General features: G+C 35.8%; 2 protein-coding genes across 3 annotated transcripts in view; one reads left to right on the forward strand and one right to left on the reverse strand.

Moving 5' to 3' along the window:
- Positions 1-628: 628 nt before the first annotated feature.
- LOC109098416 (photoreceptor ankyrin repeat protein-like) lies at positions 629-8988 on the reverse strand. The gene is made up of 5 exons (XM_042713277.1): positions 8750-8988; positions 5059-5417; positions 4811-4940; positions 4588-4728; positions 629-2854 (listed from the first exon to the last, which is right to left on the reverse strand). Exons 2-5 carry the CDS (start codon positions 5335-5337, stop codon positions 2040-2042), a joined length of 1365 nt encoding a protein of 454 aa, XP_042569211.1. The 5' UTR covers positions 5338-5417; positions 8750-8988; the 3' UTR covers positions 629-2039.
- Positions 8989-13781: 4793 nt separating this feature from the next.
- Positions 13782-25432, forward strand: part of LOC109064087 (rho guanine nucleotide exchange factor 25-like) — a 70685-nt gene continuing 59034 nt past the window's right edge. For both annotated transcript variants that reach the window (XR_006153321.1, XM_042713278.1), the window contains exons 1-2: positions 13782-14124; positions 15932-16070. Coding sequence is in view for 1 of the 2 variants with exons in the window: in XM_042713278.1 (XP_042569212.1) it covers positions 13972-14124; positions 15932-16070 (292 nt within the window). In the remaining variant the exon portion in view is untranslated. The remainder of the gene's footprint in view (positions 14125-15931; positions 16071-25432) is intronic.

Consider the following 25432-nt stretch of genomic DNA (forward strand, 5'->3'; position numbering starts at 1 on the left):
AAGAAAGAAATCCATCAAGATGTTTTTAACTTCAAAACCGTTGCTTCCAGCTATCCATAATATTGCTTTCTCCAGTGAAAAAGTGTTCTCATCTGAATTAGGAGAAGAATGTGCATAGATCAAGCAACACTTACAAGTCAAAACAATTCTAAATGTTGGTGGATTTTGATGTTGGGGGACAACAGGACGTGGACTTTTTCATTGGAGGAATTGTTATTATGGATTATGGACTGGTATTTTGGCCAGAAGAGACAGTTTAAAGTTAAAATGCCTTGATGGATTTGTTTCTTTCAAACACACAGCTTTTCACTAGACTGAAGTCATGTGGATTATTGTGATGCTTTCATCAGCTGTTTGGACTCTCATTCTGACAGCACACATTCAACGCAGAGGTGAGAAAGTGATGTAATGCTGATGTAATTCTAAACTTCTCCAAATCTGTTACGCCAGTATATGTCTCTCCCTCAAACTTGTTTTTTCATTAACATTAAATCAAAAATGGCTTCTACCCCAAATAAGGTCCATTAGGCACTTGTGTCTCGGACATATTTTCACTTATAAACTACAAATTGAAAAACAAAACAGCAGGACGTGATACTTAATTAAAAAAAAAAAAAAAAAAAAAAAAAAAAAAAAAACTCCTGTGAAAAAAACTGTTGTGTCCTCAAAATGTTACGCCCAGCCTGTAATTTGGATAACATGGCTCTACCTCACCTCACTTCAAGGCAAAGCTCTGATCAGTTATGTAAGGATGGCACAATGTCCACTTGTCCTCCTTTTTGTTTTGACCTTACTGCTTCAATTATAGCCTTGCCTTAAGCTTAGTGATTGGTTTAAAACCTCCAGTGATATCATGGAACAAAATTAGTGCAGAAAAACACATCACAAATATGTGTTTTTATGTGTTGTGGCCTTTATTGAATTAAATTAAATATTTCATCCAACTAGAATATCACAAACAATGTATAGTCAGTCTAAACAAACAAGAACACATAACATATTGGCTGATGCAATGTACAGTAACATTTCAGTCTTGCAGTCTGAAGGATAATAATGTGCACACCAATAAAAATAATAATAATTAAATAAGTGTTGCATAGATTTTGCTTTACAAAGAGTCGTTTTAGTGCCTGGCTTTACAATGTGCACAAAAAGTGCTTTCCCTGAGACACAAAAAGACAAAAAAATGAACAAATTCATACATCCATTTAATTTCAAATGTAATAGAGGCATAGAGGAAAGATAAATATTGTAAGTGTCCTTTTGCCTGTATGATAAAAGACTATTAAAGTGCTTGCAAAATAGTGCAATGCAGACAAATGACAATAACAGTACAGGGACAAATACACTATACCGTATAAAAGTTTGGAATCAGTATGACTTTCTTTCTTTCTTTCTTTCTTTCTTTCTTTCTTTCTTTCTTTCTTTCTTTCTTTTTTAAAGAAAATACCTTTATTCATCAAGGATGAATTAAATTGATTAAAAGTGACATTATTTATAATGTAACAAAAGATTTGAAATTAATGCCGTTCTTATCTTCCTATTTATCAAGGAATCCTGAAAGAACGTATCAGTTTCCACAAAAATATTAAAAAGCCCAACTGTTTTCAACATTGATAATAATAAGAAAGGTTCTGTTGCGAACCAAATCAGCATATTAGTATAATTTCTGAAGGATCATATGACACTGAACATATGACACTGTAGCTTAAAAGTATTTTGTAAAATGATCCATTACAATGAATAATGTTGCAATAGCAAACACATTCAGTAGTATGTGCTTAAAGGAGAAGACCTGAAACATCAGAAATGAAAAACAGAGGTGAAAATGTTCAAAATGGATGTAAATATAGGCCTACTGGTTGTTGGAGAGGTATTAATTGTATTGAGGATATATAAATGAATCAAATGTCTTAAGACTGCCTTGTCCTGCTATCCATTCTTCTAAAACAAACCATATCCATCCATACAAACCTGACCTCTTTCCCTTTAACTCATGAAAAAGATATGAAAGGTCTAGAATGATGTTGGCAGTTTATTCATTTTTTAGCTTTTTTCTTGGCTCCTTTATCCATTTTCTCTTGTTCTGCTTTTTCCTTTTTCTTCTCTTTTTTCCTCTCCTCTTTAGCCTCCTTATACTTCCATATCGGTGGCTCTAAGTAACCTTTGGTTAGCTTTTTCTTCTTCTCCTTCTTGGGCGTTGGCTCTCCAGACTTGGTCACTTTGATTTGGGGGACGCAGCCGGTGGGGAACACGCTATTGCGGCGGGCCATGCTGCGCGGGACAAATTTGTGGACTCCATTGGAGGCCATGGAGAGCACGCTGCCTCTCCGCTCCGAGTCAGAGCAGCATGAGCCAAGTGACACAGAAGAGGCAGAAGTAGACGCCACAGAGATGGAGCCACTGCTGTGCCGCGTTGCATGTTCCTCAAGCTTTTTCCCAGGGTGCATCTGCATCAGTTCAGGCACGGCCAAGCGTCTCTTTCCAATCTCCGGCGGGCTTGATGGACACAGAGGACGGCATCCACTGACCACCAAGGGACTGTGGATGCTAGTGGTCATGCGCACCATATGGTCCATGATGCCATGGTCCTGGGGGTCTTGTGGAAAACTAAAGGTGAAAGTAGACTTCAGGCGATGGGCGACTTTCTGTCCTGTGCTTTTTGTGGCTGTGGCCTTGGTCACTAGCTCCTTCAGATCTGGCCACTCTGGGACATATTTTTCACAGAATTGTTCAGCCTGAGGCCTGCTGTTCAGCCGTCTAAGTCTGTTTAATGTCTCAAAGCGACCTGTCTTCAGAGCCCATTCTCGTATATCCTTCCCCCTTGCGGCATCCACAACATTTATGTCGGCTCCTAGCAAAGGAGAGACAAAAGGAGACCATTTTACATTTTATCTACAGCTTACACACTAAAATCCATTCTGTTAGTCAAGTATCCTAATGCAATACTTAAGAACAAAACTATATTTATAATGTGTCTTTAGATCTGCTGATTTGCTATAAATATTATAGATTATAGTTGTATTATGTTTCAAGTCTAAAAAGTGGGGAAAGGTGTATGCTTTCTAGTGGGGAAAAAGTATGCTTATTATTATTATTATTATTATTATTATTATTATTATTATTTTCTATAGCTACTTTGGAATGAAATACATTAGTGTAAACATGTTATTGGTTGTATGGCTAGAAAAAATATAAGCAGTAGTTTTTACCCCGCCAAGTGGCCACTTTGTGTATAACATTAATATTTAGTCTTGAAGGACTTTTCATTTCCATGTTTTTTTCATGAATTTCAATAATTGAACAAATCAGATTAACTAACCCAAGTGTGAAAGAAATATCATTGTTAACTTGCACATATCTCTGTTCAAGCAGGGCAAAACATATTTACATAATGAGGGAAGAGACATATTTCATTATCTTTCATGTTGAGGTACTTAAATTATGTTATTTGATTAAATTATTAAATTGGGTACTTGATAAAATGATATAGGCTAGTAATTAAGAACAGGATCATTTAATTTTAAATGTATTATTATTATTATTAGCTTGTCCAACTTGAGTTAAGTAACCAGTATTTACCTGTCCTGTGTCATAACCAGTGCAATACAATTCAGGACCACCACATTAGAGCAAGCAAGCGATAACATCATTATTGTAAAGATTGTTGAACTTATTGTATTTATATGTGAAAGTGAAAGACCTACTGATATTTTGACAACCTGCATTGTAGGTACAGTAAGTGTAGTAAATTGTCATGTCTAAATAATTACCGTTAAGTGCACACATGGCTAATCCATTACTCGTTGTGAGGGCTAAACGATTATCCAAGGGATCAGGAAAGAAAATGTCCTCAGGTTCATCTTTTAAACCTGCTTGTGCTGATGTTGTGTCACCACATCACTGTGCTTTAAAAGTTGTTTTGCTTTCTACTTTACCTTACATACCTTACTTTATATATATATACAGTATGTGTGTGTGTGTTTGTGTGTGTGTGTTTATTTATTTATTTATTTATATAATTTATACTAAGAAGTGTCCAATACAAAACATTTCTGAAATGATTCATATTTACAATTTTCACTCAAAATTCTTATGATGATAATATTATTTGTAAAGCAAAAATGAATAAATACTAACCAACAAACTAACTAACTAAATACATACATATACATAAAAATGGCAAAACAGTAGCATTTTCAATAGTGGTCTCAAAGTTTTGTGATGTACAAACTTTAGTACTGGTACTCAATATTTTGATGTTTAAATCAGACATTTGTCATTATCTTATGAAATATTGCATGCACAACTGTATATAATATATAGCATATACACCTGAGTGTAAAAATGTTGTCACACATTGCATTAGAAGGCATTTAAAACCTTGTGTTTATGCTGTTCTATACCTTTTTATAGATTTGCTCTACTTTAGGGATGTTCTGGGTTGAATCAGCAACAGAATCCAATGGTTTTCAACCTTATGCACCAATTCACGTCATCTAGATTGCCTAAGGGATGCTGGTAGGTTCTAACCTGTCTGTCCTGGCCAGTCTGTAAACTAAATATTACAGTCTTAAAATAACATACCAGCCATGAGTAGTGAAGCCATGCAGTCATTGCTGCCCTGGATCACTGCCTTGAGGAGTGCGGTGAATCCTCGGGTATCCCGGAGCTCCATGTCCACACCACTGAAATAATTTAGGATGTAGGTGAGGATGATTACGAAACCTGCATTATTTACAGAAGGAATTAAGAATTAGGTCCTTCGTACCCTATAATAATTTCTTTAATACGTTGATAAAGAGCCTACCAGCCTGTGCAGCGATCATAAGTGCAGTGTTGCCGTCATTATCCTGATGATTGATATCCAGAAATGGGCACTGGTTGAGTCCATACACGAGATCCACAAAGCCTTTTGAGACTGCGACCATCAGACCATTCTATCAGAGAACAAGAAGGGGATTTGTCAGCATAGAAAATTATGTAAATAATTTCTTCTGCCAAATTTCTGTTATACTGATGATGCTTTATGAGTAATAAGGTTATCTGACTCCCTACCCTGCCATTTATGTCTAGTTCCATGACTTCTTCTCTTGTAACACCCCTCTCCAGAACTCTGCGGAGGGCTGCTGCATTGTTCTTGGCACAGGCTTGGTACAAGGTGTTGGCAGAGCCTCCACTGGCATCTTCCTGTTCATAGTCAGGGAGCATGGAGTCATCTGACAGCACACTCCCAGAATCTGAATCATTCTCAGAATCCGACAACTCAGAGGCATCGTCATCTGGCCCGGAGCCCAGATTTGGATCCTCCTGCACCGTGTCTTTAACCTTAGCCATCTGGCCAGCACGAGCCAGGACTCACACACTCAGCAGGCACTTCATCATCATCTGCGTCCTCACTGCTCCCTCCCTGGAATCTGTGATGCAAAGATATAGATAAAGGCAAAGCTGAAACCACATTTTGATTATACAACAAAATGCACTGTCTGGCATACATATTAGTTAAATTTTTTCTTTTATGACAAGACTTATTTTACACAGTGTAATTATGGGAAATAAAAATAAGTAAAAATAAAAAAGCCTGAAATAAAAAAATAAATACAAATAATTTGTTAGGGAGCAAAAATGATAAAGATAAAGTGATAAAGATAAAGTCAAAATAAAATATTTTTGTCCCATTTACAACCTTAGAGCAACTTAATGTACTTGAAAATCAAAAAAGATATTACATTTAAAAACATAAAAAGCCATACGTTAAACAAAATTCAGTGAGATTTATGCACTAGTTTAAATTTTCAGAAAAATAAATAAATAAATAAATAAATAAATTAAAAAAAATCTGGAAATGGCAACATGTGAACACATTTTCCCCCTCGTTCTCATGAGCAAATTTTTCATGCATGCTTGGAAGTTTTCTTGACCACATGTCACTTACGGGGTTCCATAATTACTTCATATAATATGTTAACTTTAGTGGCATGTTTAGATATTTTTTACTGAGAAACAAAGTAAACAAAGAAAATACTGATTAAGATATCCATCCATCCATCCATCCATCCATCCATCCATCCATCCTTTTTTTTTTACAAAAAAGTTTTACCAAAAATAATTCTTCTACTGCATTGCAGTAAAACCACCCTTTTGGAAGCTTTATTTTTAAGAGTGTATAGTGACATTTTTGTAGCAATTTGTGGACTTTTAGGATTTAATTATATAATTAAATTAAATATAATTACATAATTAATAATATATAATTAAATTAAATTACAATAATGTCATTTTATTTAATTTATAACGCTTGATTGCTTTGTTTGAACAGGTGGTACAGTGGCACATCTCAATCAGAGAGCAGATTGGGGCTGAAGGGGATGAAGAGTCTCACCTGAGGTAAACATTGTTGTGATTGACAGGCGGTAATCTGCACAACTTCACTCAACTATGCTGTAACAGGCTCAATATCTGTTAAGAGCTTCACTGTAGCTATATCTGGGATAAGACTATTGGTAGAGAATGACTGGAGAACATAGTTACTATTTTTATTTTGACTGAAGGTGCAACTTGCGAAGCACAAAGTTTAAGCAACAAACATGATGAATGTGAATGAGAAGGAACCAATAAACTTTTGTTCAGGCTTTCTGAAAATAATTCAAAGGAATGTTGAAAATAAGGTCAGTAAGTGTAAGCCAAACTAAACAAACTGCAAAATGAGTAATCATTTCATAAGTCAAGCATAACTCATTGATATTCTGACTTGAATTTCTACTGCTGTCGGTTTTTAATGAGAATAATGTGTTGAACTGCACCTCATATGCTTATGTGTCAGCCAAGGCCTGACTCTTGACTAGTCAAAATCATCTTAGTTAAGAGCATTTCCACTTTCCACTTTTAAATGCCCATGAGCCACTGAGAAAGGCACTTAAAGGGATGCTTAAAATTCATTCACTCTCAGGCCATCCAAGATGTAGTTGTTTTTTCATTGGAACAGTTCTGGAGAAATTTAGCATTACATCACTTGCCCACCAAATGATCATCTGCTGTGAATGGGTTCTCTCCCGATTTAGACAATACAGCTTTTTCAGTGGAGAAAAATAGGACTTGTATTTCAGCCGGAATCAATGGTTTGAAGATAAAAACTTCTTAATGATTAATTTGTTTACTACAATCACACAGCTTTTTTCTTCACAAGACAATTAAATTGTGATTATTGTAATTTTTTTTGTCAGCTAACTTTCATTCTGATGGCACCCAGTCACTACAGAGGATCCATTGAAGTAATGCTAAATTTCTCCAAGATTGTCCCTGAGAGTATATTTTCAGCATACATTTCTTACCTTTTTCTATAGAAAGTGCAGCCACATGCAGCATTATTAATAATAATAAAAAAGATGCTATGCAAAATTTGATGTACAATTTTGCCCATGCATGAAAAGACCCATTCTTTGAATCTTTTAAAAAAGAACATATTTGCTCTCACAGTGCTTTCCCAGCTATATTTAGCCATTGTTACTGGAAGCATATAGTGGCCAGCACAGACTGACATAGAGGCACTGTGTGTGTGTGTGTGTGTGTGTGTGTGTGTGTGTGTGTGTGTGTGTGTGTGTGTGTGTGTGTATGTGTGTGTGTGTGTGTGTGTGTGTGTGTGAGAGAGAGAGAGGAAAAGAGAGACAGAAGCGGGTAGCAAGGATGGGAAAACATTCCCCATTAGTGCCACATAAACAGTCTGTCCTCTGAGAACCACAACACTGTCCACATGCTGGTTTAGCTCTCCAGACCATGGAACTACAACAACACTGTCCTACTGTCAGTCAAATAAATACCAGTCAAGCTTTATGCACATATATGTTTGTTTAAGAGAAAGTTTATGTTTTTAGATGGTGGTCGTTTCACTTCTGTTAACTGTCCAATTTTAACCAACTTTTAACCAACTTTTTTTTAGTTTCAGTGGTCCTGTGATGTGACAATGTTTTTTTTTTTATAAGTATTCCAAGTAGTCTCATAATTGATACGATGCCATAAAAAATGCATGCATATAATTATAACTATATTATTTATAATTATAACTATAACTACATGTACTGCTAAATGTAGAATATTAGAGCACATCACACCATATTTGACTCATAGTTTCACATAGTTTTGGCTCCCATATTCAGTATCTGCACAAATACATATAGATTTAACTTATTTTATGCTTATTAAGCATTAAATTATCTGGAGACATCCCACTGCGGGGCTGACTAAATGAACAGTGATAAGTAATTTCACATAAACATTACAAATTGACAGTAGGAGGTAAAACTATCTCTGCTCTGATTTGCAGGTTAAAAATGTCTTATTTAAGTCCTGTTAGGGCCCATGCTAAATTTTCAGGGATCCCAAAGAAAACGCCCAATTAAAAACTGATTTTTTGAGTGACTCCACATTGTTCAGCTTGATACATTTTTGTATTACACGATGAGGACACTCACAATTTCCACATTTTGCTTAAAATAAATAAATAAACTCACACAATTTCCACACTTTGCTTAAAATAATAAATAAATGATTATATAAAATTACTAAAAATGTTTTAAAATAGCCAAACATTGTTTTTAATTTTATAGACAAAATCAGTTGTTTCTATAAACACTTGTCTATTGTTCTTCTTTGTTGTAACACTTTATCTGTCCTTTCAGCAATTACTCTTGTTTCTCCAACCTATCAAAAATCTATATGCACCAAATCAATAAACACAACCATTGTATCTTACCATTAAAAGTGCTCAGAAGAAGGTTAAGCATTGTCCACATCTCTCTGGGTGATCAGATCATTGCTCCTGCTGTTTCTGTTTAGTCCTGCCAGTCTGGATTCTTACTGTAGACTGTCTGATCTCGCAGGACAGAGCTGTATCCCTGCCTGTCCCCTCCTCCAAGCCCTCCGTTTGGACACTTAGGCCTCTGATCACTGAAGAATCCTTCCAAATCTTGACACAGGTGCTCTGTTAATACAGGCATGTGTACTCATCCTGATTACAGGAGATTTGTGGATTAACATTCAGAAATGGCAGCTGCCAGGAGTCTGTGGTTGTAAGGCTGTGACTGTAAGGCTGTCACACTGCCTGGCATGTCTTCAAACCGCCTGTGTCTTACATGCCCTGAAATAGCTATGGATCAGAATATGGTAGAGTCTAGCCATTTAAAACAAGCTTAAGCATATCAGAGAAGCCCAGGTTACACCTCATGCCACACAATTTACAGCCAGGTGCCGCTAATTTTGCAGCAGTCAGGTGAAGAATGAAACTGAAAATAATCTGAATGTGATTAATCTAGTTCAATATCTTAATTGTTTCTTGGCCAGCCAGTGAAGACACCTGTTATTTTAGCCCTTATGGATCTGGAACGAATTAGATGAAAATGTATTCATTTCCATGCATGAGCTGTATTCAAGCTTGTTGTAATTCACTTCCCATTAGTATCCATGTTTTGAGGAACTTCCAAAATCCCCCCAAATTATGATTCACTCAAAACAATGCGTCTCATTCACGTAGGTGCATTTGCACATATTTGTGCATAAAATCTATGTAGAAGAGCATTTGTACTGAAATCATAATAGGTTTGTCACTGGAGAAATTGTTGGGGCTTACAAGAAGGCTTTAAAGAGTATTAGCTTTCAGAAATATCGATTTGACTGCACTGACAATACTTGATAAGAACAAACCTGATATGAGAACTGAACTGAACTGGATTATGACAATTTGTCTTTGGTAGAGCTGCCTTTGAAGTTGTTTCATTATTGAGGAAGTTTAGCAACATTGCCACAGTGACTAAATGGAATTGAAATAACACTGATCTCAGTTTCTCTGAATAAGATTAATATTAATTGTTTAAATTAATAATATTCATTCTTTAGAGCTATACTTTATAGCTGGATAGAACTTGTTTTTTAGTTGATGAACTTTAACATTGACACTGCCATTGAGCTAAACCAAATCCAAAAATTTAATTGACCTTAACTGAATAATAACAGCTGTCTTCTGTAGAGCTGAAATATATAGTCATCTTTATAATTGTTGAAATTTTACAATGCTGTTTTCTTGTTTATTTCTGTTATGCTGCTTTGAAACAGTCTGTAATGTATAAAGCGCTATAAATAAAAGTGACCTGACTTGACTTAACATTTATTCTAAATTTATGATATATTTGGAACCAACAAATATACACACATATACAAAACTCACATACTCCCAATGGCCTAATTAATCCACTGTGAATTTGAAGGAAGATTTGCGTGAGAACACAAAATGTATGAAATGATCAGTAAGGCCCAATGTTCTTCATATTCACTTCTTTGAAAGTTCATCATCTGAGAAAGCAGAAAATCTTAAAGTAGGGCATTTATGCATGACATTATAGTATTGTGAACAGCCACAAGAACAAACAGACAAAGTACAAGGATTTTAAATTCAAGTTTATCCAGGAAACTGAGCTGCACATTTGCTGGTTAGCCACAAAATACATTCTGGTCCATTTTATAAGGGCCATGGAATGTAAATTCTGAGCAAAACAAACATGAGTGAGTGGATTGGTGTATTTCAGATGGAAACAAATTTTTGCAAAATTCATGACTTTTCTATTTATAGTAGCCTGGTTACAACTCAAACAATCATTTCAAATCTCTGTAGTAAGAACCATGAACTAATTTGGTCTCATAAATCTGGTGTCCATTAATGGTTCTCTATCCAAGACCACAATGACACCAAAATACCAAAAACACAAATCAGTGCAAGTTACCCTCATAGCCGCTATCACTGACTTTAAATTCATATATAACCCTGACTTCATGAGTAGGCCCATATAAAACCTGCGTTCAGTGGAAAACAAAAGCAGCCAAATCTTTGGGTTTAGTTTAGAGCTGGATCACATCAGGTTGGCTGGATGAGTTGGATTTGGAGAGCATGCGGAGAGGTGATGTGCAGCCACAGTTATTTTCTCAGTTTGTTGACCAAAAGCAAAAGAGTTATTGCAGGGCGAAGTCTCAGGAAATGAGACAGAGAAAGAGGAAGCTCAGCTGGCCTTAGAGATCATTCAAGTCGGGTAACTCTCTCCACAAGAGGAGAGAGATTTAATAGAAATGAAATCTGATATGTTTTGGTTAAAATGTGCCTGGTAATATAAATACCACTCAAATTATCTATGGCAGTGTTTTCTGGTTTACAAGTGCGCTTTTAAGTGTCTATTCCTCATTGCGCCATCAGAGGGCAGCAAACTGCATAATTACTTCATCTGTTACTAGATAGGGTGTTGTTTATGTAGTGTTCTCAGGGTACTCAGTGTACCATCACAAACTCGACCTCAGCACAATCCAGTGCTTAGTTTTGACATGCTTAATTTAAGTGTGCTTTCATTTATAGTTTTTTTTTGTGCCTAACTCCTCATGAAAATGAACTTCCCAAGTCATCATATTCGTGGAGACAGTTGTAATAAATGAGGAATGTGTGACTCGTCGTTTGTGAATGCAATTATAGCATTATGTGCAATTATAGCATAATTATATACAGCACACTGTCATTATTTTCAAGGTACAAAATGTCCTTCTAATTATATTTTGTTGTAAACTTTTTATAAAGTCCTGATATCTTTGTACCAGAGAGACCAACACTAGCTAGACAGATTTTTGTGTGTGTATATGTATGAGGTGTGTGTTTTCCGGACGACGGGCTACTGAGCTCTAAGTTTAGTCACAAAAGCAGTGCTAAAGACAGCCATGTGCAGAGTTATTATTAGACTCTTGGCAGTGTTTCCACAGCACATCTCTACACGGTTTGGCTCCAGTTCGGAGGGGCTCAGGCGGATTACATTCCGCTTTGCACCGTCCACCTCTTCTTTGACTCTCAGTGTTTGTGAGTATACACCATCACAGAAGAATCTAAGTGAAAATCTGACCCAAATTTAAAATCTGTAATAAGTGAGAAAATAAGACTAATATTTGTAAATGTATAAAAGTGTGTCTTGACTCCAGGCCAGGTGAAGAGGGAATGAGCAGCAGACTCAGGAATGTGTATGTCTACTCTGCTCAGAAACTCACACATATATATTGTGGGCCACCCAAGTATGTGTATCATGACATGGCCATTCATTTAACCTGAAAAACATCAAGGCTAAAGTAAGTGTGGGCCTCGCACTGGTTCTAGACAAGTAAACAAAGGTCTAGCAAAAAGCCTGTTTATGGCGGGTTAATTAGATGAGTGATTTCTAGCAGAATACATATGCTACTTGATGAAAAAAGTTTGTTTGTTTTAAATTTTCCGTTTAGATTTTCTAGTATATTTAGTTTTTAGATTTTTGTATTTCAGGCTTGCCAAAATGTGTTTAAAGATGTTAAACACTGTGGCAAGTGGAATATGTCATTTTTAATGAAGTGGATTGTAAGAGGTTAAAATTTTATACTGTGTATCAAACATTAATTTTTGGTAATTTTATTTTATTTTAGAGTCATTTAAATATATTTTAGTTTAGTTTTATTTTTTTCTCAGTTGCTTTTAATTTTATGTTGCTTATTATGCTTTTTGTATTTTCTGAAAATGTTTTCATTTTAGTTTTTTATTAACAATATTGGTTGTTTTTGGTTTAAAAGTGACGTTAATAATATTAATGACAATGCATTTACGCTTAACCATTTAGCAGATGCTTTTTTTCAAAGTGACTTACAGTAAGATTTTTAAAAATGTTTTTGAAAAGTCTCTTACGCTCATCAAGACTGCTTTTATTTGATGAAAAATACATTAAAAACAGATATATTATTACAATTTAAAATAACGGTTTACTATTTTAATATGTTTTAAAATGTAATTTATTTTTGTGTTATCAGCAGCCATTACACCAGTCTTCAGTGTCATGCGATCCTTCAGATAACATTTAAATATGCTTAAAACAGTTGTGCTGCTTAATATTTTTGTGTAAAATATCATACATTCTTTAAAAGAACAGCATTTATTATATATTATATATTAAATCTTTACTTTACACTTAATATTATATATTAAATATTTGAATATATAATTTATTCCAACAATGTAAAAGTCTTTAGTGTCACTTTTGATCAATTTAATGCATCTTTGCTGAATAAAAATACAAATTTCTTAAAAAATCTTAAGGGTTAGGACAAAAATGTTGAGAAACACTTGATTTGCCTCCTCCTCCTCAAGTTGCAAGTTCAAAATTTGAAAGCCATCATCAATTATAAATTACATCTGCCATCTCCTGTACCAGGATAGTCCAGCACAGCTGCCTTATTTGGGTTATTTGCTGCTTTTTATGCTTGCACCATGCCAAAAGCCTTGTGTCATCCATTCAGATTGGATAGGAAACAAACGGTGAAAGTACAAGAAGAAAAGGAGGAGGATGAAGAAGTAGGAGATAGAGGAGGAGAACAGAAACTTGAGGATTGTTCTAAGAACCAGTGTGGTGTTGTGCAAGGGAGGCACAACAGAAGATGAAATTAATGTAGAAAGGGTGGAGAGGAGTCAGCTTAAGGGGTAGTAGATACACCCAGGCAATGACAATCCAGAAAGGCTGACTCATGAGCGATTAGATGTTCTGTTCACAAAAGGTCCCAAAAGCCAAGGGACATGCAAAAAAAGTTACTTTTCTCAAATGAAAAGCAAAGGAGAAAGAACAGAAAGCTATCTTTATGGTTTACTGTGGTGGGGTTAACCCTCTCTCAGGAACAACCCTGGTTTTAAGGGGAGGGGGAGAGAGGCCTGACTGAGACCCAGAGCAAGACCTTCCCACCTGTGTGTGGGACAAGAGCCAGAGAAGACGCTTTAGTCTGGACAACAGCAGTCTCTCGTCCACTTTAAACTAGACAAAAACAGATCATCCTATTTCATAATTCGTTATTTATGTGCAAGAGCGTTCCAGAGGATCATACGTAATTGGAGCTGGGCTATGAATCAAAGCTCTGGCACGACAAACCATAAGAAAGAGAGGGATTATGAAGGAGGGAGGGAAGATCGACAAGGAGATTCACATAGACAGACGCTGCTGGAAGATGAAGTCTCTTCCAAAGAATCAGGGACGAACCGATCAGATTTTGGGTGCTATGGCGGATATGCTGACATCTCTGGTTATACCCAATCAGAAGTGGGTGAGTGACTTCTGTGGCCTTTCATTTTTGTACTTAGTTGTTGGTTTGTAAACAATATTAATGCAAAACACATGTGTCTATTGCACAATAATATCTCTCATAATTTAGTATTTTGTGCTTTCAGAGGCTTTAGGTTTTATTTTAAGTAGCATTTGCTTTGATATATGTGAAAATGATTTGCATTTAACTCCAAAACACACGCATTTTAAATTTCCTGTAACTTAGCGTGGTCATAATCATAATTCACTGAGCAGCTCCTGTTATTTTTTCAGAGATGATAAAGATTAACAGCTAGTGAAATCAGAAAAAGATGAATGATAGACTTAAGGACAAGTTTATTGTCAGTCATCCAATCTAACTGGCTTGAGTTCTGCATTTAATGTGTGCCAGTTTACAAAAGGAACTATTTGCAAACATGCTCCAGATAGTGTATTTTGTGTAGATTGTGTACAGCTTCAGAAAAACAGTTGATATTAAGATTAAATGACCCTTTGTTTGTGAACATCCATGTATAAAACTGTCATAACAATGACATCTATCAAATGAAGAACACATCACAGATAGGAAAAGAATGGAGGGATAAACAATGAAGTCAGTCAGAGAATGACAGACAAGCATTTTGGAGGAAATCTATGCAAGGATGCAGTGACGGGTTGCAGCAACACATGAAAGACAATCTCTTGGGTGTTTAGGAAGAATTTAGAGCACTTGCAGGCGCAGTAAACTAGCGCTGATTAAGACACGTGCATGCTGTCTTCTCAAAACTGCTGCCAAGCTGTAGTTCTAACTGGCTGTTTACTGTTCTTTAAGGCTTTTTATAAAAGTTGTTAATATTTTTTTGCAATTATATTTTAAATTTTTTTTATACCGCTCTGATTAACCTGTCACTCAAACTGAAAGATGACATAAGAGCATGATTGGCAGGATATATATACATACACACACACACACACACACACACACGCACACACGCACGCACACACACACACACACACACACACACACACAGTTCAAATAGTTTAAGAGCAACAATGCGGAGGCACGGAGGGTTTTACACACACTCTTTTGGGTTTTTAGTTCCACTGCACTTGCCAAAATCAAATAGTTTAAGAGCAAAACATTTGCGTGAGGAATGTTAACCACTGTTTTGGTAGGAAACCTTCCACTGAACATAAAAGTAAAGTGACTTGGATAAACAATAACCAAAATATTATTGTTATAAAATATTATCTTGTGGTTATATCTTGTGGTTATACTTTGTTATGGCTCATCTTAGATATACTCTTAAATATTTATCTAAAATTTCTCTTAATCTTTATGGGCAGTGTTCAGTATTTGTTATGGCTCATCTTAGATATAGGGCAAAGAGAACAGCACTGAAAACATACTAAATCAGCAAATTAAAATGATTTCTAAAGGGTCATGTGACTATGAAGACTGGAGTAATGACTGCTGAAATTTCAGTTTTGCCATCACAGGAATAAATTACATTTCAAAATGTATTAAAATAGAAAACACTTCTTTTGAACTGTAAAAATATTTCACAATATCACTGTATTTTTACTGTATTTTTGATCAAATAAAGAAATGCAGCATTCATGAGAATCAGAAACTCCTTTCAAAAACATTACTTAACATTATTTTCATATGTGTGTGTGTACAAATATTTAAAAATGTATTAAATCAGCAAATTATAAAATAAATATCTAATATCTAAAATAAGTAATTTAAAAAGGTTTGTATATATACTGACCACTGAAAATACACATTTTAAGTATAATTTGTAACTGTCCATCTTTGGTCGTAGAACTCGGAGGGTATTGAGCACCTGAGTATGACACAGGAACAGAAAACAGGAAAACAGCGCCCTTGGGACACAGAGGGACTGAACTGGGATGATATGTCCCGGGACAGCCTGGAAAGAGTACGAAGAAGAGACAGAGCAAGTAAGACACAACAACCATATTTAGCCAAATGTTGCTTGACTTTAGTATTAGCAGGTTAAACATACACAACAAAAGTTGCCAGTGATCAACTAAAATGTGATGAACACAGAGACAAGGTACATAAAAAAAATAAAAAAAATCATGAAAAAATCAAGTTCACTGTGCTTAACTTTAGTCTAGTGCACGTAGATTAATCAGCAATTCATATTCTAGTAAGGGATCCACACTCGCTTAATCTTCTTGATCACTTTCGATTGATTAAAGAGTCACATTGAAAGTGATTAAGAAGATTAAGCGAGTGTGGATCCCTTACTAGAATATGACATTAAAAAATAAAAACAAAAAACAACAGAACATGGAGTCTGAAAATTGACTTGGCACAAGAGTGTATGACAGTGTTGATGTTGATGTCATGTTCCTGTTTAAAGCAGCTATCATTTCTGTTTTAACTACACCTCTCTCTTGCCACATGTGATATCAGGAGTTGTTTTGATCTGTGCAATATGCTTAAAGACAGTGTGATATCCTTATTATGGTCTGAAAAAGGCGTCTTTCTGCTGCACTCAGCCCACAGTACAAACAAACATTCTGGCCTACAGTGTTTAGGGTTTGCCAAATATTTACAGTGCAGTGCAGTTAACACTATCGGCATGTTTTGGGTGCTTACATAAAATTATGATGGTTTCAGCATGGCTGAAAATAACTTCACCTAAGATTTAAAGGTGTAGTTTGATTTCCCTAAAAAGCGTAAAACACCGTGGTGCTATCAAAACACCAATCTGTTTATTTGACCATTCCATTAGCAGTATATTAGTAACAGTGGCTGAACCAGTGGCATGAGTTTGGGTTGTACTACCTGTTTGTCTGACCAATGGAAGATGAGGTGTATATACTGTAAGCAACCAGTTCTCAGTAATCAAATGTTTCTTAGCACTCAGATGTTTCCTCACTCCTGCAGCCTATGACCTAGAAATTCTTCATCATGGAGATGCAGCATTTATCAAACACACACACACATGCATTTGTGGTTTACGGGAACTCTCCATAGGCGTAATGTATTTTCTATCGCCCTACACCAACCCTATACCTAAACCTACCCCTTACAGAAAACTACTGGCAATTTTTGAATTTTATAAAACACAGTTTTGTATGTTTTACAAGTCTTTTGTTTTACAGGGACACAGGAAGTGTCCTTATAAACCATGTTTACATTGTAGTACCCATGTCATTATACACATTTGTGTCCTCATAAACCATATACAGTATACCAGTACGCTGGTTCACTATCCTTTTGGAGACTCCCCATAGGCGTAATGGTTTTTATACTGTACAAACTGTATTTTCTATTGCCCTACACAAATCATCTAGTGTGTTCGTTCAGAGGATTATAAGGCTAAAAATCAGTTAAACTGTCTTCATGTCTGTCGTCTCCCATGGTTTTAAAATCATTTAAGATTTTAAAATCGTCTAGTGTGTGGCCAGCCTAACGAGCCGTCCATTCTCTATAGCTCTCCGGATGTCATACACCGATTGATCTGTGCAGCGCAAAAAGCCAAAACCTGGATATTTTGGGCAATATAGAACTGTACTGTACTGTACTGTAGTTGTGTCGTAAATGTTTTAAGCTGTAAAGTAATTGTTTACTGGATCCATTAAAGGGGTCATCGGATGCCCATTTTCCACAAGTTGATATGATTCTTTAGTGTCTTAATGAAAAGTCTGTAACATAGTTTGTTTAAAATTTCTCAATGGTAATGTAAAACAACACCCTTTTTACCCTGTCAAAAACAGCTCTTTTCAGAACAAGCCGTTTTATAGCATTTTCCTTAAAAAAGCCACTCTAGCTGCATTCATAGCCACATTCAACGTGAAACTTGCTAATTATCACATTATTAGGAAAGGTGATTTGCAAAGATTCATTAAAAAACCTTAAACTCACTTTTTCTGTAGGTGAAGCTGGACTACGACTGGTTCGCGCGAAGATAGATGCATTTATGTAGATCAGGGGTGCATTCCCTTCAAAAACAAATGTAATCCACTGCGTCTTCAGCAGCTCAGATGTCGGAAATAAATGATGACTGCTATGTTCATTATTATATCCAACAATAGAACACCTCAATCGCTTAGGAGCCATTCTTGTCTACATCTGCTCTGGCGGTGAAACAATGGCAGACTGATGGCAGCTCACTCGTCTAAGAGTGGTCAGGGCGGTTCTAAGGTGAGACGCCAGTCCAGTCTGTGCTGAAACGCTACTGTCAATCAGACTGTCACGGGAGGGGCCTGTCTATGCTTGTAGCATCTGATGACCCCTATAAGGATGATCCTTTAAATAGGAGTTCAAGCTGTGATATTAACCATGGCCCACTAGAGGAAGCCATAGGATAAGGAATATTTCAAGCCCAATAATTTTCTATCAGTTTCCACAATATTAAAATAAAAAAAAACACATTTTTCACATTTATAAAAATATTATACACACACAAAAAATCTGAAAAACTCATATATACTCATAAAAACAATAATTTTTTTTATATGTTTAAATTTTTTTAGACCTCAGTAAAACACATTTTCAAGTTGCCATACACAATTATTTATCTTTTTGCAATTTAATTAAATTATAAATTATTTTTTTTATTAATATTTTAGGTATTTTTTACTATAATAAAACATTTCTATAAAAACATTTATTGTTGTGGTATGAATAACAAAACAAATATTATAAAAACATTATAACCATGAGGTTAGGAGGCAACAAATATTGAAATAAATTGTAAAAATGAAAAGGTAAAGATAAATGCTTCAGCAAATTATATTCACATTCATCTGAAATTGTCCTGCGACATCCTATGATGTGATTAAAAAAAACAAAGCTAAAATGAACGTGTTGAAGAAAAAAAAAGCCATTTCCATAATGTAAGACGTTGTGTACATTTCATGTACATTACATCATATTACATTAAGGACATCTCCACAATTATTAACTAAGAAAAATAAACCATATCTATGCTTGACAAGCGTGATTCTTCACAATTCCTTATGACAATGAATATTTTACAAACTCTGATTCTGAGTAATTAGAAACTGTGTATTATGAGTGACTCACTGAATCATTCAAACGATTATTTCAAACAAACTGATTAATTTAGAAACGAAATAACTTACATGAGTGAGTCATTGAATCATTCAGTCAACAGATTCATTCAAACATACTGCTACATTCAGGAAATAAATGCCAATAATGTGTATTGCTTGCAGCTGCCCAACAGCTGACCATGCTTTTGCTTCGTTCAGAAATACTCTTGTTAATGCAGCAAAACTAGACATATTCACTGGCCATTATGTCTAACATGTAAGGTACTCATTATTCATTTCTTGTTCATTGAAATATTCTTGCTGTTATGGAGAATATCAGCACGGCCTGCTTGTGTGATATATTTGTTGACAGCTGGATGCAATTACAGCAGGAAAACACTTTTTTTGTGTGTATGTATTATTAACTGCAGTCCAACAATGAAAGTCTAGAAGGGTAAATAAGGCTAATGCTGTGTTTTGACTGTGAGTGAATTGGGTGTAGATCAGGTAAGTTCAGGAAACAGAGCTCTTATCAGATGGGCTCTGTCACAGGTCTAAGCAGGTGGTTAATGAATCACACCCTGTAACTGTACTGACTGATCTGATAATCAAACTTATTTAATCAAGTTGTAGAGGGGAAATGATCTTTACTAATCTTCCATGACAAAAGCTGGAAGAAAAGCTGCTCTGAACGGTTTACAGATGGGAGACCCACTCACCTGCCTTTGCCCAATGTCAGGAAAAAAGCACTACTTGTTGCAGCTATGATTATTTGGATTTAAACACATTAAATTGAGTTCATAAGAACAAAAAAAGAGCTTAGTAGTGGGATGGGTGCTGAATACTGAGGTATATGACGTAGCCAAATCACTAACTGTTCAGGACGCAGTGTATAGGAAAGCAAGGAGCCTTAGGATGTTTGTCGCAAATGAGACTGCTTAGATGAATTGCAGTGTCAAAGCTGTAGCTTCTAAATATAAGTTTAAGATATACCAAGAACAAGCACCAGTGCCCATTTAATTAGGGTTGCTTCCTTATATAAGTTTACTTATTTTGTTTACTTTTATGATGTAAATGAAAAAAAAGTTCTGTAAACCAAAATTCAGAGTTGATGACCAAAATGATTACTCCTCAATAGGCTATTTCACCCCAAAATGAAAACTCTTTAGCATTTCATTTTCTCACCATCATGTAATTCTAAACCTGTATGACTTTCTTGGAACTCAAGAGAAATGCTACAATCTCTTTGAAGAGATTGTAGCACTTGCAGTAACACTGAATGAGGACTAAACCTATCAAGTTTCTAAAAAGGAAGCGAAAGCACCATAATGTTTCATTGGCACCAAAAGTAATCCATGCGCTAAATTACAAGTCTTCTGCAGCTGTACAGTAGCTGCAGAAATACACATTATTCACTGACAAACTTGCCTTCCAGTGAAGCTTTCACCACTGTGTCTCTATCATAGAAATGAATTAAGTTGGACTGTGTTTTCAAAAGCATCGTAAGTCTAAGTAGATCATATAAAGCACTGGCACCAATTGTCTGCGATCTACTTATGATAAGAATGCAGATCAGTCCAGTCCAATTGAATCAATGAGTCATTCAGGCTGGATTTGTGCACTGATTAATCTGAGAAGATTCAAATCAAAAGAATCACTCTTTTCCAAATTGAGTTTAAAGTGTATAATAATTAAAAACAAAAGAACGTGCCAAACATACAAAAAATAGTAATTTGCTGAAAATTAATAAAAACTCAACAATCCATCCAAAAATCACATTTGATCTGAAAATTTCATTGCAGACATTTGCCATCCATCTCTCTCTCTCTCTCTCTCTCTCTGAAGTGGGCAAGCGGCAATAGGCCTAATGATCATTTGAAATATAATTTGAAGAAGTGTTTCTTTCACAAAATGAGTTTTGTATATATAACTATAAAATATAGGCTACTCAATTTTTCTCACTCTTCACCAGGCACTCGTGCCACTTCCATTTCTTTTGGGATAAATGATCGAACTCATGTGTTGTAATTCATGTGTGTGACTTGCAAAACAATGACTTGGTCCCACCTCTGTAAAAAAGTATTATAACTATTGCTTTTATATTAATAGTATTAGTAAAGCAAACATTATAATACTTTCTCGTTTACCATCAGCATTCAGCAAATTAGCATTTATATAATTTAAACAAATCTTTGAATGTCTAATAAACAATTAATTTCACAAAACTCGCAGACTTTGACACAATTTTTATGTTTGGGTAAACTGTTGCTTTAATAGCAGCCGGATTAAGCAAATAAGTTCTCAAAAGAAGTTATTATTTTTCAGTTCCTTATCAATAAAATCTGCAGGGCTCAAGGTGAAATTTCCTTTCCTTGCTTTGTCTATGGCTAAAGAGGCCCCTGCATTACTAGAGGAGCTAGAGGCACGGGAGATCACCCATCTGTTAAAGATTAGAAACAAGATGCCGTTTAGTGGCTTCAGTGGAATCACGGGATAGTACCAGCATTCACTAAATTACATACAGATGTGTAGCTTGCACACATTCACCCTTTTTTTTACTCCTTTTTTCTTCTCTTCCTTACCAAAAGCTCATGCCCGGCAGTCCATTCAAGACATTTCCTTGGATAGAAGCCCTCAAGTCTTCACTAAATCCCCAAGCTTCACTATCCACTCTAGGAGTAATTTTTTAGGCAGTCGTGTCTTGAAGCACGTCATGTAGCTCTTTCATAACAGGGTTGGCTGAGGATGACTACACAAACAAACATTTTTTGACATAAATATGTAGATTAGTGGTACATGTTAGTGGTTCATGTCCGTGCAAGGCTTAGTCAAAAAAGCTCAATATTTTTTTATTTTTATTATTTTATTCATAATTATTCAGTTACAGCAAAGCTGTGTTACTGATGTATCATTCTCTTGCATTCAGAATAATCATGATGTCATCACTACAGTAGAAGATGCCTGCTGTGCAAACAAAGATTTTTGGGGTGCTGATATTTGACATAAAACATTGTGAAGCAGTGTATCTCAAAAATCCTCTATGGTTCATTCTGCAAAAAAAGTTCTTCCATTCAAAGGCTGGTCCATTATAAAGACCCACTTTCCACATATTCCTTAGACAAAAAAACAGCACACAGCTGGGGGAATGTGGACTCAGAATTCCCTAGAGAACCATAGGCTAAGCAAGTCCCAACCTTAAAAGGGCCTTTGTTACCACAGCTTTGGAGCTACACTGCCACACTGGGGAAAATTGGTGGTTGTTGCCTCAGGCTTTTGCAGTGTTTGTGTGTGTGTGTGTGTGTGTGTGTGTGTGTGTGTGTGTGTGTGTTGGCTTTCATGTCTGTATGTTTTAATGAGCATGTAATGTGACATAAACGTTGTCATTTATTGCTACAATGTGTCGATTATCCAATCTAACTTCCAGAAATCAGAACTGAAGTAGTGGCGTCCTTTTAATTCATGAGAAAGAATTGGCCACATTCCTTAGAAAACTCTGTGGAAATGACAGGATAAGACATTTACTGAATTGCAATACGTCAGAGGTAATACATTCTGGGAAGTGGTAAGTCCTTCCACCCTGGTCCAAAAAATAAAAACTTCAATGTCTGTCTATCGTTCTGTTTATCATTTGGTTGTTTTATCTCTCATTCTATCATTCTGTCTAATGCTCTGTCAATCTGTCTGTCTACTGTTATGTGTATCGTTCTATTGTTTGTCTATCATTCTATCATTCTGTCCATCTGTTGTTCCATATACTACTGTATAAAAGTTTGGGGTCAGTTTTTTTTTCTTAAAAGAATTTGATACTTTTTTCCAGCAAGGATTCATTAAATTTATCAATAGTGACAACAAGACATTGGTACAGAAGATTTCTATTTTAATTAAATGCTGTACATTTGAACATTAAATCCATCAAAGAATCCTGAAAAAAATGTATCACAGTTTCCACAAACATATTGAACATCACAACATCACTGGCTGCCTATGAACTTGAAGAATTTTAAACCGTTATTTTAAAACTTTTAATCAGGGCTTTGTCAAGCCAACGTTCAATGTTTGTCTCATCAAACGTCACCTTTCTAGTTCAAAATAATGTGAATTAGTTTCTCTTTTGTAATATAATTTTCACTTGAATTCTACTTAAATTTGAATGGCAAATCTTCATCATTTCGTTACCTCAATTCAAATTCAGAAATACTATTGGATTTACAATGCATTCTCAATTCAATTCTAACTGGTAAAAATGTGTGGCTCCAAGCTTTGCACATCATAGCCACAAAATAAAAGAGAGAAAAAACAACAACAGATGTCTATAGAAAGAATAGATGTACAATTAAATCTAATTTGGGTCAAGATTTGTTATTTTTCGTTCTCTTTAGTTAATGCTCCAGAATGGGCGACACATTGATAAACTGCTGGCCTCTGTGCTGGGGCTCAAGGCCAGAAGCCATACTTTCACACCCAGTGACCATCAGCCATCATCCTCTCAATCAGCTCCTAGAACATCGTAATGCTCTAGGACTGTTTGTATATTTCTTGGCATTGTGTTTATCCTGGATGTTTATATATGGGGACTGTTGGGTGAGATGCATTGCATTGTTGAAAGATCTGTGGTTTTAGGATGGAGTTTGGGAATTAGATGAGTCATGTAGTGGACGTTGGTCTGTTTTGTTTTTTTCCTCTTTGGCGCTAACTGTTGCTTTGTTGGTCATTAATCAGAGCAGGAGGTTGCTACTTCCCATACGCCTTAGCCAAGTCCTCATGATGAACATCGCTCTGGGGAGGTAGTCTTTGATCTGCAGATGAGAAAAGTGTAGCCTGGCATTGTGGAGTCATTGTCATTTTGGCTACAGGGTTGAGAGAACAACATATCTGGAGACAGAGACAGCGATCTGCAGAGATCAGATGTAATGATCTGCTTCTTTATATATCAGGGAACAAAACTGGTCCACAGATGGCATTTCCACACTGTGATGTTTTAAAATCCCATGAGATAAAGGACGGAGAGGAAATGCATGCTGTTCTAGTCATCAGAATAAGATGTGAGTGGAGACTTTATATGGAAATGGAAGCAGAAGTAGTTTGGAGTCTGTGTATAGTGTAGCAAGTTAGCTCTAAAGGGAAATGTATATAAATAATTATAATTATTTATATCAGCTGCCAGTAGTAACTATAACAGAATTAATATTACCATCAACTAATCTTTTCATCCACACTCTAAAAAATGCTGGGTTGTTTCAGCCCAACATTGGGTTAAATATGGACTAATCCAGCGGTTGGGTAAAATTTTTTAATTACATTTATAACTCAAAATTTGGGTTGAAACAACCCAGCGTTTTTAGAGTGCAGCATGCATTCAGTGTAATTTCATGTCAGCCCAAAAAATGATATAACTCATGTAATTTGTGCACGAAAGTTTTATTAACTAAACTGGGGATGAACCAATGAAAGGGAGTCAGTTAACTACCTGAGTGAAACCATCTACGTTGTTTTACAACAGGGTCTACAGCTTATACTAAACCTCTGTTTCATTTAGTTAAATGTACGATACTTGCATTGTCTTGGCCATTGAACGAAGGTCCAGATGCAGTCTCAGGTTTTGGAATTGCAACTGCAGTTGACTCGATGGTGATTGGGTGAGTTCTCTCCTTGGTGAAAAGTTGCAACATGGCTTGCTGCAACTTTGATATCCTGCTGGTGCAGGCGTGGCCCCACGGGTCACGGTCGGACTGGATGTCCGAGAGGAAAGAAGGTAAGAGCGCCGAAGAAGAGAGAAAAAAGCGAGGTCACTCTGACAGTGCCCTTTAACTTCTGTGGAGGTCACACATCCAGGGGGTCAGTGAGCTAATGGTAACTTAATCTTTTGGAGGGAACTCTTTGTCTTTGAGCACGGTGTTTTATTTATGTAACTGGATTGGTTGTTGATGCAAAAACTGTTAAAGATTCACAAAAAACAAATATATCACAAAATCACAAACCCATAATATAAATTAATCAAACCACAAAAACTCATACACAAAACATCATACAATACAGGTTACATTAGTGATTCTATCATAATTCATGCATAAAACAGCATACAATACAAAAGACAATATACAAGAACAGCAATAATACAAAATGACCCGGGGATATGCATACTCATTCATAGAAAGTTTTGGTTATGAATTATTGAAATAAGTCCTTTCCTTTGGGCAGTATGTGTCTGTTTCAGAGTGACTTCCAGTGTGGTGAGGTGAATACCACTGGGCCATAAAACCAGTCTTATCTTGAAATAGCCACTTTCCATT

This window comes from Cyprinus carpio, chromosome A23 (genome assembly GCF_018340385.1).
Source record: "Cyprinus carpio isolate SPL01 chromosome A23, ASM1834038v1, whole genome shotgun sequence".
NCBI classification, from domain to species: domain Eukaryota; kingdom Metazoa; phylum Chordata; class Actinopteri; order Cypriniformes; family Cyprinidae; genus Cyprinus; species Cyprinus carpio.